Source organism: Erinaceus europaeus, chromosome 3 (assembly GCF_950295315.1).
Source record: "Erinaceus europaeus chromosome 3, mEriEur2.1, whole genome shotgun sequence".
Taxonomy (NCBI): Eukaryota; Metazoa; Chordata; class Mammalia; order Eulipotyphla; family Erinaceidae; genus Erinaceus; species Erinaceus europaeus.
The window spans coordinates 67,063,865-67,081,559 of record NC_080164.1 but is presented as its reverse complement, the minus strand read 5'-3'; the positions used below and the strand labels follow the sequence as shown (position 1 = coordinate 67,081,559).

At 43.4% G+C, this 17,695-nt stretch overlaps 1 protein-coding gene and 1 pseudogene across 2 annotated transcripts in view; both read right to left on the bottom strand.

Annotated features, from left to right (window-relative positions):
* Positions 1-6,497: 6,497 nt before the first annotated feature.
* LOC103123257 (deaminated glutathione amidase-like) lies at positions 6,498-8,811 on the bottom strand (annotated as a pseudogene).
* A 1,370-nt stretch (positions 8,812-10,181) lies between these two features.
* EIF2AK3 (eukaryotic translation initiation factor 2 alpha kinase 3) overlaps positions 10,182-17,695 on the bottom strand; it is a 93,176-nt gene continuing 85,662 nt past the window's right edge. For both annotated transcript variants that reach the window (XM_060187359.1, XM_060187360.1), the window contains exons 15-17: positions 14,633-14,734; positions 13,497-13,559; positions 10,182-11,066 (exon numbers count right to left, since the gene is read on the bottom strand). In XM_060187359.1, the coding sequence (XP_060043342.1) occupies positions 10,866-11,066; positions 13,497-13,559; positions 14,633-14,734 (366 nt within the window). In that variant the 3' untranslated portion in view covers positions 10,182-10,865. The remainder of the gene's footprint in view (positions 11,067-13,496; positions 13,560-14,632; positions 14,735-17,695) is intronic.

Here is a 17,695-nt window from a genome sequence, read left to right as displayed (position 1 = left end):
GTTGCTTAGAGACAGGAGGGGGAAATGGGGAGTGTTTAATGGGTATCGTTTTAATCTGGGGAGATAACATAATAGTTGTGCAAAAGACTCATGCCTGAGGCTCTGTGGTCCCAGGTTCTATCTCCAACACCACTATAAGCCAGAGCTAAGTAGTGCTCTAGATATCCTTTCTTTCTTTCCTCTCTCTCCCTTTCTCTCTCACTCTCCCATTAAAATAAAGCATTAATAAAAAATTTAAAAAAATTAATAAAAAAAAAGTGTAATTTCGGTTTGAGATGAAAAAAAGTTCAAGAGATGGGTTTTAGTGATGGCTGCATAGCTGTGAATGCCTCTGAACTATGCACATACTTTACGAGGCATGGGGACCTGCACCTGAGCCCCAACACCACAGGACAACATGGCGTGCCATGCATAGCACCAGAGAAAGTTCCATAAATAGCAGAACAGTGCTATGATCTCTCTTTCCCTTTCTTTCTCTGCCCACACTCCTTTCTGAGAATAGAAAAGGAATCTGCTGGGAGTGGTGGAATCACAGAAGTACAAGTTGAAGAGTAAGAAAAAAAATGATGCTCCGTGTACATTTGATGAGTGTGTGACCTCTGATCTGATGTAAAGCTGGAAACTAAAAATGAAAGAAAAATTTGTTGTCTATATAATCAAAACTTCTGCACAGAAAAAATAATATAAATATAAGCTGGGAAAACATTTGCAACATAGATGACAAAAACAACTAAGCCCCTTATACACCAAGAAGAAAGAAACCAACAGTGGGGGGGGGATTAATTCAGTCACTCAGTGAATATTTATCACAGATTTATGAATTAGGCACAATTCTCAGTGCTGAGAATATAGCAAAATAATAACAATGATAGGAATAACACAAGGAGAGTCTTTGCCAGTTGGGAAAAAACAATAAAAAACTAAATGATCAAAGTGTGCACCATGGAGGGTAGTGATAGTGATATGGAGAAAAACAAAGCACACAGGAAGGGTGAGAGCTGTGGCAGGCACAGGTTAGAGGTTCATCAGAGTAAGTCTCCCTGAGAAGGTGACATTTGAAAGTCTTTTTTTCCTTTTTTTGAAAGTCTGGAAGGGGAAAAAGACCTTCTCACGCATGATAGGAGGAATGACCAAGCAGGGATCCTGAGGGGGGTGTGTTGGAGGGTACAGGTTGTGGGAGGCTGCTCAGGGCAGCAGAATAAGGTCAGAAGAGTAATAGGAGTCCCCAGGGATTATGTAGGCCCAGTGAACCACTGTGGAAGCTCTGCACCTTATTTTAGATGAGTTGGGAGGCCCTGGAAAGTATTGAACAAATGGAGAATATAGCCTGATAACTACTTTGAAGAGTGGCTTTGGTCACTGGGCTATGAAAAGACTGAGGGTCAAAGGCAGTAGCAGAGAGGTGTGTGACGATGGTATCAGTGTGAGAGCCAGCAATTGTACCGGAGTGAGGTGGAAATGGTGGCAGGTGGTTGGACTTTCTGCAGGTTGGCTGGGGGACAGGGGAGAGAATGAGAAGAACTTTTCCTGAGGGGGAGAGGATAGTGATGGGAATGGGCTTTTGAGGGGGCGGGGAATGAAAGGTTTGGTTTTGCAGATGTAAAGTTTGAAACAATTTCAGGGCATCCAAGTGCAGAGTTGAAGTTATACTGGAGAATTGTCAAGGCATGAGAGGGAGCTTAGAGCTGAGGTCAAGGGCAGATCACAGTTGAGAAGTCAATGAGACGTGGAAGAGCTTCAAGGAAGGAGGAAAATCTGGACACTGTGTTGCTCAGGAAACCATGAGAGGTTGTGACTTCAGGAAACCACAAGAAAAGTTTGCAGTGTGACTGAGATGTTGGTATGTTTTAAAGGGGTGATCTAAGGTGGGATAGAGAAAGGTCATGAAAAAAGACTTTCAGGTGGTCTGGGAGGTGGCACAGTGGATAAAGCCTTAGACTCTCAAGCGTGAGGTCCTGAGTTCAATCCCTGGCAGCACATGTACCAGAGTGATGGCTGGTTCTTTCTCTCTCCTCCTATCTTTCTCATTAATAAGCAGATAAAATCTTTTAAAAAGAAAAAAGACTTTCAGACCTGAAACTTCAAAGTCCCAGGGTTCTTTCCCCCTATTTTTTTAATATCTTTATTTTTTTATTGGATAGAGACGGCAAGAAATTGAAAAGGAAGAGGGGTGACAGGGAGACAGAGAGATACTTGCAGCTTGCTTCACCACTTGTGAAGCTTCCCCCCTGCAGGTGGGGACCAGGGCCTCAAACCTGAGTCCTTGCACATTGTAACATGTTCACTCAACAAGCTGAGCCACCACCCAGCCCCCAAAGTCCTAGATTCAATCTCCTTTTTTATTTTCACCTTCTCAACTTCTCTCTGCCTCTATCCAAAATAAAGTATATGTATATATTTTCTTTATTGGAGGATTAATGGTTTACAATTGACAGTTAAATACAATAGTTTGTACATGTATAACATTTCCCACATAACAATGCAACCCCCCACTAGGTTCTCCTCTGCCATCATGTTCCAGGACCTGAACCCTTCCCCCTACCCCAGAGTCTTTTACTTTGGTGCACTGCAATAAAGTATATTTTTAAAAACAATAAAATAAAACCACCTACTGAGCCTTTTCATTTATTTATTTATTTATTTATTTATTTTATCAGAGCACTGTTCATCTCTGGCTTATGGTGGTACAGGATATTGAACCTGGGACACTGGAGCGTCAGGCATGAGAGTCTCTTTGCATAACCAATATGCTATCTACCCCCACCCCCTACTGAGCTTTTTCTAAAATCTGGGTTCATGGTCTGGGAAGTGGCACAGTGGATAAAGCATTGGACTCTCGAGAAGGAGGTTCTTAGGCCAGTCCCCAGGAGCACATGTATCAGAGTGATGTCTTTCCTCCTATAGTTCTCGCTAATAAGTAAAATCTTAGTAAAATAAAATATAGGTTCTAGGGCCTTCTATCGCTTTAGATTCTTTTAACTCTTGGGAAAGGTCGTAAAGGGTATGTGCATTTTAGCAAGCAGGCACCCTGGAGATAGCGCTCTGGTGACTCAGATTCACACTAGGAATCTTTCCCTTACAGAGACTTTGGAGTCAGCCAGAGCAGCACTGCCCCCCAGAGAGGGTAAACAGGCAAATCACATTTAAAGAAACAGCCCTATCTTCCCCTAAGATTATACACCTGTGTAAAAAGTGGAATTCTGCTGCCTTAAAAGGAACTCCCGTTCACATTTAGAAACGCACTGTTTATTGAGACGCACCCCAAGTCGCATTCCTCTATGAGAGAGTTCATTTCACCTCAGGTTTGCTCAATCAAGGTGAATCTTTTAGAATCTTATTCCCCAGAGAGGGGAGGGGAAGGGGGGAAGTATCCCATTGCAGCTTGCATTTGCATGGCCTTAATGAATGTTGAAGTGAGTTCTTTTCATTGATTTTCAAAATATCTACAGTTCGCCTGTGATCATGCCGTGTGTGTGTATGTGTGTGTGTAAATCCTTATATTTATCAGTAATATCTCTCAGCTTCCTCCTCTGTAAAACGGTGTGCTCGTAACTCCCGAGGTGGTTGTGGGGTTTATAAGAGACTTCACAAACATGTAACACCCAGGATAGAATTTGCTGTGTATAGTAGATGCTCGAAAGACCTTTGCTTTTGAAACCCACCAAAGAGCCCGCCCCTTACCCCCCCGCCCCCAGCCGCACAGCCTGCGCCCCAGGCTGAGCCGCTGAAGTCGAGCCGAGGGGGCGGGGTGTGGAGCAATTATTAAGGGCTTAAGGGCAAATGACCTGCTCTCCCCGCCCCTACTTCTCCTCCTTCTGGCAGCATCTCTGCCGCAGAGTCCACGGCATCCGCTGCCCAGCTCTCCCGCTGCCCCTTTCGAGGACTGGGCGCTGCACTGGCTGGGCGAGACACAGTCCACCCCAACCCCGGGCCTGGCTGGGGAATGGCCCCAGCCTCCGCGGGTCTGTGGGACCCGTCATTCCTCGGTGTCTTGTCGCCCTCTCGTGGCAGTTTGAGTTCTTCCACTCTGATCCGAGTCCTTGCTCTGACACTTCCTGGCGCCGCTCCCAACTGCGCCCCTACCACATTTCCACCCCCCAGTTCAGAGACTCTTTATCGCATCCACCGATCTTTGATCTCCAAACCCTCTGGCCACTCGGTGCCCTGGCTCCCTGCGGAGGAGTCTTACTGGGGAGACTCGAAGGCTACTCTGTTGACCGGTAGCTGAGGGTCAAAATCTTGGAAGAAAAGAATTCCCACCGCTCCCCCAACCCTTCCTAGCTCTGCCCCAAGAGACTGTCTTTGGCGCTTCAGAATAACAAAGGACCTATCACAATTGCTTTGATAATAACCAGAGCTTCATATTTGCATAGCACGTTATCCTCCCATAATCAAATTCCAGCTGCTAAGCCTTATCATTTACATATTCAACGTCCACATTTTTTCAGAAATAAACAGTATAGCCTTATCATTTACATAGCCAACGTCCACATTTTTTTTCCAAAAACGGTATAGCCTTTTATATGCTACTTATCTTAACTATGAAATTTTCTTTCCTCCAGTTTCCTTTCTTGAGTTCCTAACAGTATCGACCAGAGGTTCTTTTAATACCTTAGCTTTTGATTCTGTTCATATAACCATGTTTGTGTAAAACTCTTGACCAAGTGTGCCCATTTTTAAGTCAAGGAAACCCCAGTTGATGTCATGATTTCATTTTAAGCTTCAGTTTATAGAGTACCTACTACTTAACAGACTGTGTACTAAACATTACATATTATAACTTAGTCTGCACAGCCTGTTATTTGCAATTGAAACAATTAGAGAACTCTAAGAAAATTGTAAACAAGTAAACAGGACTGCATCAGGCTGTGATTACAAAGCCCAGGGTAGATCTGTCACCTGTCACCCTCTAAAATGCATTCTAAATTGATCTTGATCAGATTTGGTCAGTGGGAATTCTCTTCCTAGAAAGGATGACAAGTCAGTTGTTTACAAGCTCCCCATTAGGTAACTGTAGCTATGTTCATAGTTGTTCTGGCATCTCCTGTGTAAAACAACAATGAACTATCTGAGTTGTAGGGGTATAAGAAGACTTAAATATTATTAGGAGAATTAAATGAGATAATGTTAAACTCTTCTAGCTTATAAAGTAGGATTCAGGATTCAAAGAAAAGATTAAAATAGTACAAATGTTGTGGCTTAGGAGGTGGTACAGTGTTTAAAGTGTTTCTTTCTCAATCATGAGGTCCTGCGTTTGATACCTGGTATTGCATTTGCCAGAGTAGTGCTCTGGTTATCTCTCTCACTAATAAGTAAATATTGGGCAGGGGAGACAGCATAATGGTGATACTTGGGAGTCCGGCGGTGGCGTAGCCTGTTAAGCGCACTTGGCCCGAAGCTCAAGGACCCATGTAAGGATCCCGGTTCTAGCCACCCCCCCCCCCGCGCCTCCCCACCTGCAGGGGAGTCGCTTCACAAGCGGTGAAGCAGGTCTGCAGGTGTCTTTCTCTCCCCCTCTCTGTGTTCCCTTCCTTTCTTCATTTCTCTCTGTCCTATCCAACAACGACGACATCAACAACAATAATAACTATAACAACGTTAAACAAGGGCAACAAAAGGGAAAAATAAATAAATAAATATATAAATAAATAAAAGAATGGTGATGCTAAGAGACTTTCATGCCTCAAGCTCTAAAGTCCCAGGTTCAATCACTCGCACCACCAGAATTCAGAGCTGCTCAGTGCCACCATAGTTCGCACAAGTCTTAACAGTTTGATTGTTTCTATTTGATTTGAATTTCTTTGTTTGTTTTTGGCAAATTCATGTGAATCATAACTATAAAATTCACGTATGAGCTAAACCATCTCACCTTTCATCTCTCCAGTTCCATCCATTTTGTCCAGAAGGACACAATAACATCTTTGTTGATTGCAGAATAGTATTCCATTGAATATCTATCCATAACTTCTTTAACTTAATCATCTGTTGATGTGCGTTTAGGTTGCTTCCACTCTGGGTATTGTAAATAGGAACTTTGGTTTCTCTGCCCTCAACTACCTCCTCCTTTCAGGAAACGTGGGAATGCGCCACCTAGTGGCAGTTACGCTGTATATACAGGGACAGAATCCGCAGATAGGTGGCTCCTTAAGCACTGTGTGTACTTTGCAAATCAAATTATAGAAACAATGTCTTCAGAAGTGAGCCAGAAAACAAGCAGTCCCTGCTTAGTCTGGGACTTTTCCAGGAAGATGACAGTGACTCAATGACTGGTGGTGAGACTGGAAACTCCAGTCTCCACTTCCTTTGAGAAATAGAAACAATATGGAAAAAGAAGGAATTTTCCCGAAATTTCAACATCAGTGTCTGCTTTCTTGCTTTCTGTTCAGAGGCAAACGCAGAGTAGGTGGAAGGTTTTTTTTTTTTTTTGTAATTTTTAAAAATATTTATTTTCCCTTTTGTGGCCCTTGTTGTTTAACATTATTGTGGTTATTGATGTCGTTGTTGGTGGATAGGACAGAGAGAAATGGAAAGAGGAGGGGAAGACAGAGAGGGGAAGAGAAAGATAGACACCTGCAGACCTGCTTCACCACCTGTGAAGGGACTCCCCTGCAGGTGGGGAGCCAGGGCCTCGAACTGGGATCCTTTATGCCGGTCTGCCGGTCCTTGCACTTTGCGCCGCGCGCTTAACCCGCTGCGCCACCGCCTAACTCCCGGCAGTTTTTTTTTTTTTTCTTAGAATTTCTGTCTTCCTGACCAGCACTTAAGTGTCTTCATGGGAGGCAAAATTTGGAAGCTCTGCCTGAGTGTTAGTGCAAGCAGGATTCTCCAGGGGAAACCCTCCTAGGCAGGCCCCACTGCGGGTGGGGGTGGAACTCACAGTAGAAAGTTGTAAGTGGAGTTAGACTCATGAGGACAGCACAGGCAGATTCAGGTGGGTGCTACATATCTTAGCCTGTTTCTCCTCTCGCTGACGTGAAAGCATGCAGTCTGCTTCCATTAGAAAATTTCGTAATTTGAGACTCTTCCATTTCTTGCATAAAGATTGTTCAACCTTCATTTTGCTCAATACTTATTGCACTGACTGGTATTTTTTTTTCTCGGAGTGATTTTTTTTTCAATGCCAATTCTGCTCAGTTCTCAGCCTAACTTCAGTTCACATCAGATAGTGACTGAGACACCCCCTTTCTGGAATGGGAATAGGAGCTTAGCTGAAAGTTTCTCCTTTCCCAAGAAGTGGAGGATATGTTCCATTTAGAGATTCAGTTCCTCAAGTGATGGGGGAGGGCATGCCTGGGCCCTGCCCAGAAGACAACAACACCAGCCTACCCTGGAGGTCTCAAGTGAACAAGTTCTAAGACAGTGGGTGACTCAGATTGCCATAGAGGTCAGGCCTGTGACGCTGGGACACCGGTAGGTGCTGGCCCAGCTGTTGAAAGTAACGGAGGTCAATCCGGGTGAGGCAGAGGCCTGGTCCCGCAGAGCATCTGGCCACCACTGTCCCCCAAGGGTCCACCACCATGCTGTGGCCGTAACTGTCTCTCTTGTCATGGTGGCGTCCACACTGCGCTGCCGCCACCACATAGCATTGGGTTTCCATGACCCGGCCCCACAGCAGCACCTCCCAGTGGGCTGGGCCTGTAACAAATCCAAAAGCGCATGGATAGGTGAGTATTTCTGCTCCAGTCTGAGCCAGCTTTAGGGAGAGTTCAGGGAACCGCATGTCAGACAGCCAGACCAATCTTTCCTGCTGGTGTGTTGCTGGGTGGCTCCAGACTGGGCCCTGGCAAGGTAGAACTGCTCTCACATATTGGCTCCTGTTTTGGAATCTCTACATCACACAGATGTGTCTTCCTGTAGGTAGCCACTATGGAACCCTTATTGTCCAGAAGCACATGACAATTGCAGATTTTCTGAGTCTGCGCCCTGTCTTGGCCACGCTCATGGAAACCACCCAAGGACAGCCAAAGTCCACAGTCCCTCTCTCCCTACACCGTGGGGCTGTATCAGAGCTTACACAGGGAGCTTCCATGGCCTGAGAACACCATGGCAGAACTAGGGTACGAGCTGGGGGTGGGGTAGGGGGGTGAGTGGGTGGGAGTGGGGAAGGGCATCCACTGTTCAGGCACTCTCCAGGGCTCCGTGCACCTGCCCAGTAACTAGGCCCAGACAGGTCCTCCCCCCCCCCCCACAACTGCCCCTGGGAGTCTCTGCAAACCGGCGCCCCGCTGACTTCGCCCCAGCTGACTCCTACATGGACTGGGCAGTCGTAACTACTCGCTAGACAGACGCACTAAGGGGACCTTTTGTTTTTTTTAATACTTATTTATTCCCTTTTTGTTGCCCTTGTTGGAGTTATTGATGTCGTTGTTGGTGGATAGGACAGAGAGAAATGGAGAAAGGAAGGGAAGACAGGGACGGGACAGGGATAAAGACAGACGCCTGCAGACCTTCACTGCCTGGTGAAGCAACTCCCCAGCAGGTGGAGAGCCCGGGATTCAAACTGTGATCCTTACGCCTTGCGCCACTTGGCGTTTAACCCGCTGCGCTACCACCTTACTCCCGACTGGTACATTTCTTTTCCTCTTATCTGGCTATCCACTTCCAGTCATGTCAGGGCTCCCCATTGTGCTCTTCCAATTTAGTTCCCAAAACATTCGAAACCAAGTATCAGATTTTAAGCTAGATGTTTATGGGTTACAAGGAGCTACACTCCACCCTCTGGGACAACAGCTATTAGGGAGGCTGAGTTACTGGCTCGCCTGTCACTTGACAGTGATTAAGTGCTAGTGAGTACAAAGTGCAGGGGTCCATGTGGGTTTAATATGAAAGAAGGCCTGGTTTCATCATGTAAGATATTTGCAAATCTATGGTCTGGGAGGTTGAGTAGTGGGAAGAGCACTGGATTGCACTGAGGTCCCAGGTTCAATCCCTAGCACCACCATAAACCAATATGCTCTGGTTAAAAAATGTGTGTGTGTGTGTGTGGGGGGCTGATTAAGATCTGGAATACCTGGGTCTCTTTCCCATTTTTTAATACAGGGAGAAATCAAAAGGGAAGGGGAAACAGAAAGAGAAACATCTGCAGTGCTGTTTTATCACTCATGAAACTTTCTTCCTGCAGATGGAGACTGGGCATTTGAACCTGGGTCCTTTCACATGGTAATATATGTGTGTGTTCCAACCAGGTATACCATAACCCAACCCTTCTGTCAAGTGTTTGAAAAACAATGGAGACATCTTTGGAAAAGGTTAAGCATCAGATTTTATTTATTTACTAATTTTTACCAAAGCACTGCTCAGCTCTGGCTTATGGTGATGTGGGGGACTGAACTTGAGACCTCAGAGCCTGAGACATGAGACTGTTTGCATAACCATTATGCTATCTACCCCTGGCCCCATTACCTCCTCCCATAAGATTTTTATGGGTAGGATTTTTTTTTTATTTTTTAAAATTAATTTATTTTGTTGCCCTTGTTGTTTTATTGTTGTAGTTATTGTTGTTATTGTTAGATAGGACAGAGAGAAATGGAGAGAGGAGGGCAAGACAGAGAGGGGGAGAGAAAGACACCTGCAGACCTGCTTCACCAAGACTCCCCTGCAGGTGGGGAGCTGGGGGCTCGAACCAGGATCCTAATGCCAGTCCTTGTGCTTTGTGCCACATGTGTTTAACCTGCTGCGCTATCGCCCAACTCCCTATGGGTAGGATTTTAAGCCTCCCCAAAGTTATAGTCTTATTTTATTAATCTGAAAAGCTAGCATTTGGCTACCATCCCTCCCACACACACACACACCACTGAGACCACAGAAAATATTTTTAAACATTTTATTAAATCATTTAGACTTGAAAGAAGTCACAATAGTTAACACACCTAGGTGTGTTCTGTACACCACCAACCCAAATGGATTGAGTTCAGAATTTTTATAAATAAAATATAAACATATTTACAGTGGAAAAAAAAGCAAGCATGTTAGCAAGTTAGATGATCAAACTTATCTCTAATCCATTTGGGGAAAACATCAACCTATAGGATTATATAAGACACTTAAGATTTCATTAGGTGTAGAAAGTCCATAAATTGAAGAAGTTAGAGGTAACTAACACATGATTCTTTTCATACTAATGTTCTCCTCCACCCAAGACCAGAACTTTTAACCAACTGACTTTTTTTTTTAAAAAAAAAAAAAAAAGCTTCAATTTCCCCTTTATTGGAGGTAAAAAATAGAAAAAGCATAAACTCTCCCTAGAACCTAAGGAATACAGCTCTTTAATGCTACAAAAGTCACTACAAAACTAGCTACGGGCATCACCCAGTATACAGTTTGTGCTACTCGTCACCCCAAATAGTGTAGATTCCGAATTTACCCACCAGGGACAGAAGAGGAGTCAGCTTTTTTTTTTTTTTTTTTTTAAAGTCAATTTCCAGCTCACTACCAAATCTCTAGAAAGCACTGTTCTAGAACCACCTAGTTACCACATGTAGCGAGTCCTATAAAAATATTTTACTTCTGTCTGTACATTTCAGAGGTTGCTTCTACCTCTGTAGGCAAAAGGTGAGGACTGTAAAGCTTGGCCAGCCAGTTTCAAGAGACCAACGAAGACAAAGGACCACACATGAATCTGGTGATAAGCACCTCTTTGAGCAAAGCGAAATAAGAGTCAGCTCAAACTACAGGTTGCCACCAAATCCAGTTTAAATCTCACTGAGAAAAAGTACTCCAAAATGAAATTCAGCAAAGAACAAAATCTTTGCGTTCACCATCTTGGACAGTCACATTCCTAAGAGGCGGGCTGTTCTGTGTTACCTGTTTGTGTGTGTTAGGGGTGTATGGGGGGAGGAGATGGAGGGTACCAGCGCAGTGTAAGGCTAACTGCTTGACAACGGGCTGTGGGAGATGCTGGACTGTCTTGAATGTTTCGTTCCTGATGAACTCAAGGAGCGAGACCTCTGTCTGAGCACAGTCCTTCCTGGAAGCTCTAAGTCCTCAAACACAGCATTTTCAATGATGTTTGTAGCTTCAGGCCGTTCCACAGGGCATGGAGAGAGCATGTCTTGAACCATCACATACTGAAATAGAAAGCAGATTCAGATCACGCACTGAAGAGTCAGTTAAGATTTTCTGAAGTTGATTGAGTTTGTGAGCTAATTTCTGAAGCAAGTTCTCAACCCTGCCATGGAAGTACAAAAGCTGCCAAAGACTATGTGTAAACTGATGGGCATGTCTGTCAATATAACTTTATAAAGACTTAGGGTCAGGGAGGTAGTTCAGTTCTGCAAGAGCACCAGCCCACATCATGCCCAAGGCCCCAGAAGTCACTGAGCCAATCCCTGGCATCATCTTATGCCATATCTGAGCAGTGCTGAGAGCCCCTCTCACCTAGCCCTAAATAAACTTTAATATTTTTTTTGTCAATAACAGAGAGTGAGAACGAGAGTATTACATGATAAGTATATGTGTTGCCAAGAATTGAACTCTGGACCTCACGCTTCTAAGTCCTGTACTCTATTGCTACAGACACAGATTTTCTGGCCTCTTGAGACTTAATTAGCACTGAACACTTTCTCTTGACTTTATAATCCCCTTTACAGAAATATTGATTTCCTTTACTTCATGCAAAATAGAGTTTCAGGGGCCAGGCAGTGGCACACCTGGTTAAGCGCACACACTAAAGCGCACAAGGACCCAGGTTCAAGGCCCCTGGTCCCCACCTGCAGGAGGAAAGCTTCACAAGTGGTAAAGCAGGACTGCAGGTGTCTCTTTGTCTCTCCTTCTCTATCTCCCCTCTCAATTTCTCTCTGCTTCTATCCAATAGTAAAGAAAATTAAATAAACATAATTTGAATTATTAAAAAAAATAGTTTCATAGCAGAGAGAAGAGAGACGACAGGTATATGTAGTGCCAGGTATCTTTTTTTTTCCCCTTTTTGTTGCCCTTGTTGTTTTTCATTGTTGTTGTAGTTATTATTGTTGTTATTGTTGATGTTGTCATTGTTAGATAGGACAGAGAGAAATGGAGAGAGGAGGGGAAGGCAGAGAGGAGTAGAGAAAGATAGACACCTACAGACCTGCTTCACCGCCTATGAAGCAACTCCCCTACAGGTGGAGAGCCGGGGGCTTGAACCAGGATTCTTACACCGGTCCTTGCGCTTTGCACCATGTGCGCTTAACCCACGGCGCCACTGCCCGACTCCCAGAATTCACATTTTTAACAAGTACCACAGCATTTATTTATTTCTTCGCCCCCCCCCCCAAGCCTTTTAAAATGCACACTGAGTGGCCAGGCGGTGGTGCATATGGTTAAGTGCACACATTACAGTGTGCAAGGATGCAGGTTCAAGCCCCTGATCCCCACCTGCAGGAAGAAAGTTTCATGAGTGGTGAAGTAGGACTGTAGGTATCGCTCTGTGTGTCTCTCTCTCTATCTAGCTCCCTTTCCCCTCTCAATTTCTCTCTGTCTCATCCAATAACAAATACATATATAAAAATTTATATAAAAATAAAATAAAATGCACACTGGCATTTGAGAAGCACTGATATAGAGGTAAAGAACAGGAGCTCCAGAATCAGAGATGTTGAATTTTCACTCTGTTACTTGCTTTAGGAAAGTCTTTTTACTTCCTCTTTTTAAAATATATTTTATTTATTTATTTAATTTTAAAAGATTTTATTTAACCTGGTTGAGCACACATGTCATAATGGTTATGCAAAAGACCTTCATGCCTGAGACTCTGAAGTCTGAGGTTCAATCCCCAGCACCACCATAAACCAGCGCTAATCAGTGTTCTGATTTCTCTCTGTATTTTTCTCTGTAGCTCTCTTTCATTAAAAAAATAAACTATTAAAAAAAATGTGTCAGGGTCAGGTAGTGGTGCACCTGGTTAAATACACACAATGCAGTGGGCAGTGGGCAAGGACCCAGGTTCATGCCTCTGGTCTCCACCTGCAGGGGGAAGCTTCACAAGTGGTGAAGCAGGGCTGCAGGTGTCTCTCTGTTTCTCTCCCTCTCTATCTCCCCTTTCCCTCTTAATTTTTGGCTGTCTCTATCCAATAATTAATAAATAAAAGACAGTGTGGTAGTTCTGACTCTCTCTATCACTTTCTCTGTATCTATTCAATAACAAATAAAAATATATTTTAAAAAATATGCCATTTTTAAGATCTCTTCCAAATTCACTAAGATGAAGAAATGAATGACATGACCATAACGGCAACTCTATTCCTATGAGGGTGAGCTAGGAGTTCAGTCTTAAAGAAGCAAAAGGTTACTATGATTGACAGTCAGGAGTTTGTGCCCCATGAAGCTCAGAACTGGTTGAGCATCCTGGGGCCTGAGTTCTTATCTGGTTTAAGAAGTTGTGTGCTCTTGGGATCAGGTCCCTTTCTTCTCTAGAATTATGGCTTGTCTGGAAAATGGGGAAATCCATGAACTGACTCCTAAGCACCCCTTATGTTCTAACTCCAGTTTCATTGAAAGTCACAAATGAGAATTATACATACCTCCCGAGGATATTTTTGAGTAAACAGTGGTGGAAATTTGAGATTTCTTACATCAGTTAAGATCTAGGACAAAAAAAAGAGAGAGACAGAGAAAGTGAAAGAGACCACAGTACCAAAGCTTCCTTCAATGCAGTGGGGGCTGGGATGACACTAGGGTTGCACATATGGCAAAGCGACACACTACCCAAGTGAGCTATCTGGCCGGCCCTAAACGTAAAATATTTTTCATACTGAAGAAAGTTGGATACCAAACCAGAGAGAAAACTTATCTGTAGGCTTTCTCAACCTGATAGTCTGCACATAAATGCCTCCTATGCTCAGATGTACACACCATCAGGCCACCAAAGTTGAGAAAATAATTCAGATATAATTATACTCAAGTTGTCATTAACACCTGACTCTTGACATTGAACTGAAAATAGATTCATGTAAAAAAAATAACAATCGTTTATCAAAGAATATTTGTGACCTTAAGCAGATTACTGTGTTAGTCTTTAAACTTTCTGATATGATACAGCCTTTTTTGTTTCTTCTTATTATTCTTTTTTTGTGTGTGTGTGAAGAAAGCCAAGTTAATTATACCAAGTACTAAGTAAACACTAAGTTTTTGAAAGTTCACTTGGAAATTTTCATGAACACCATTAGTCTCCTTATGTTCCACTTTCATATATATATATATATTTTTTTCATTCCTTTTTGTTGCCCTTGCTATTTTATTGTTGTTGTTATTGATGTTGTCATTGTTGCATGACAGAAAGAAATGGAGAGAGGAGGGCAAGACAGAGAGGGGGAGAGAAAGATAGACACCTGCAGACCTACTTCACTGCTAGTGAAGCAACCCCCCTGCAGGTGGGGAGCCGGGGCTCAAACTGGGATCCTTTCTGTAGTCCTTGCACTTTGCATCAAAACCGGGATCCTTTCCCTAGGCCTTGTGCTTTGCCCCATGTGCGCTTAACCTGCTGCGCTACAGCCCGACTCCCCCACTTTCCTTTTCTATAAAGCAGGGGCATGGTATGGTCATGGAGCGAGTGCAGTGGCTAGAGCACTGGACTCTCAGGCATGAGAGGCTCCTTATTTTATAAAATTCTGGCTACTTTCATTCCCTTTTTTTTTTTTTAAAGGAGGGCTGAACTCACCATGATTCTCTCCATCTGAGTGCCAAATGGGTACAGCAATTCAAACAGAATGAGACCTAGAGAAAAGATGTCCACTTTGTGAGAGTAGCTGTTTCCATGAATCTGAAAACCCATACAAAGAAGAAAAGAATGTCAGAAGAAAATTCACATTAAAGTTAGCAATCGTACACGGATAACATGACATAGTGAGCCCCAAAGCTGACTGAGTCAGCTCTTGCTTGAAATGCAATTAGCGAGTGTGGAAACCGTCAGCAAAGAGTTAATAGTCCCAAGCCTCTTCTCTTAGCACAGTAATTAAACTCCTCAGCATTACAGAAGGAAAGCCCAGGTACAGTTCTGAGATATGCATCAGTAAAACAGGACCGGCAGAGACCTGGAGCCTTGCAAAGCAAGGAAAAAAAAAAAAAAAAAGGTTCCTAGGAGGTAGTAAAAGCTGCTCATGGACCCCTGAGGTAAAGTTTTTCAAAGCAGACACTATCTAAATCAGATCTCTCCTTTCCAATCATCTTAGTCCTCACCCATTTTTATGAGAAAATCTTCATTACTCCAAACCACTAATCAACTGTGGTTAGGCCTCATTATGGCACTTAATTATGGACTGCTTGGCATTCTGAGTTGTATTTTTCATATGTATATTTCTTCTTCACAACTAGATTATAAAGTCCTGGAGGGAAGGGAACTAACTGCCTCTATTGTGTTTCCACCACCCAGCAACGTGTTAAGTAAGTACAGAGAACCTCTCCATAAATATTTATTCAAATGAGCAAATGAATTACAACCAAACTACTCTATTCTACAAAGCCGCATTCAAATTAAAAGTGACCTCCTGGGATCCTTTTATTTGTGAAAATTACAAAGAGGCGCAGCACTTCAGGAATGCTCCAAGCTCCCATTTCTAACTGGGAGAAATCACTGGATAGGTAGTTGCAAGTGCTTACAAATCCCCACTGAGCTGCACTGGCTGTTTCCTAGTTCCTTCTGGGCGCCAGTATGTCCTATGCTTACAGACTCTCAAATGGAATATTGCAGGGACTGCATCGCCTATCTATCTCCCTGTTGTTCCCCCTCATCCTTAAACTTTAGGAAGTATTCAAAGAAAATATGTTCAAAACCACAGTGTGATACATAAGGATCTGGGGTCAAGCCTCTGGTTCCCACCTGCAAGGGGCGGGGGTTACAGAGGATGGGGATGGGAAGCTTTGCAAGGGGTGGAGCTGTGCTACAGGTGTCTCTCTCACACACTGTCTCACCACCCACCCCCTCCCCCCCCAATAAAAAAAGAAGAAATGGCTGCCAGAAATGGTGGAGCTGTGGAGATGCTGAGCCCCAGTGATAACCCTGGTGGCAAACAAAACAAACAAAAAGAGAGCTTATAAGGACACAGTGAAAAGGACACCTCCTGCATTATTTGTAGAATATAAATGAACATACAACGCAATGCAATGCAACTTGGCAATCCATATTTACTCCCACTAGATGGTTCTACTTAATATCACCCACGCTAAGGTAGATGGAAACATGGACAGAAATTCATACGTAGGGATGGCTATCTAAGTGATATTCCTAACAATAAAATTCATAGTGAGCATGTCCAAAATAAGTTGCTTAAAGGAGTACTGGGGGGGGGGGGGCTAGGCGGTGGCACACTGGTTAAGCACTCAATTACAGTGTGCAAGGATCTAGGTTCAAGTCCCCACCTGTAGAGAGGAGAGCTTCACAGGTGGTGAAGCAGGGCTGCAGGTGTCTCTCTGTCTCTCCCGTTCTCAACGTCTCTATCCAATCATAAATAAATAAAGATATTTTTTTAAAAAGGAGTACTGGGCAACCCAAAATCTTTTCTAAGAACTTTTAATAATGTGGGAAACATACTTTTAATATGGTAAGCAAATTTTTTATTTACTAAGTTTACTTTTTTATTAGATAGAGGCAGAAATCATGAGGGGGAGGGGAAAAAAGAGACACCTACAGCACTGCTTCAAACCACTTGTGAGGCTTTTGCCTCTGTAGGTGGGAACCAGGAATCCAGGTCCTTGCACATGGTAAAGCCTGTGCTGAACTAGGTGTGCCACCACCTCGTCCCTATAACCAAGATTTTGTGGACTGGAATATAAGTTTGTTTTCCAAAATATGGCATGTATGAATAAATAAGATATGTATATATCCACAGAGAAGGAAGTAACCAACCACCTTAATGTTTTAGGTATTCTTAATGTGATTATTGTTTTGTTCTGTATGCATTCCTATCCCCCCATATTTCTGTATAGAACACAAATTAATCAACAGTGAGAAAAAAAAGTGTTATTAAATATTCACTTACAAAACAAATGTAGTGCCATAATGTATAAGAGGAGATCTTTGGGAAAGGGAGATAGTGAGTAGGTAGTGCATCAGACCTGCATGCAGGTGGGCTCAGTCCTGGCACTAACATATGTCAGGTCTATGCAGTACTCTTCTCTCACTCCGTTTCTCATAAAAAGAAGTATTTACAAATTTAAAAGTGATCTTTATAAGTCACGTAACAAATAAGGAATGAAATGCAAAAGCATCTCAAAGGGGCAGAATATGATGTACCCTTTCAGAGTTGAAGCTGATTGTTTTACCACTGTGTAATACTAGAACATAATTCGTATGTCTTGGTAATTACAACCAAGAACAAAAGAATTATGGTCTCTCTTCATCTGTTCCTAGATAAATAAAAATTAAGATTTCGAGGTGGAGGGGATATTATACCAAAGCAAAAAACTCTGGGGAAGGGACAGGATGGAGGAATACTGGGGTCCTGGCCTGTCTCCTAGACTCCAGTCAAGGGGAGCTGAGAGGCTATGTCTAAGTGTTAAAGACTAGACTGTAAACCATTATTCCCCCCCCACCCCCCAGTAAATTTAGAAGGAAGAAAGGAAAGGAGGAAGGAAGGGAGGGAGATAAGGAAAGAAGAGAGGAAGGGAGGCTGAGTGGTGGAACTCTTGGTTGAGTTTGCATGTTACAATACACAAAGACTCAGGTTCAAGCCCCCGCTCCCCACCTACAGGGGGAAGCTTCATGAAATAGGGCTGTAGGTGTCTC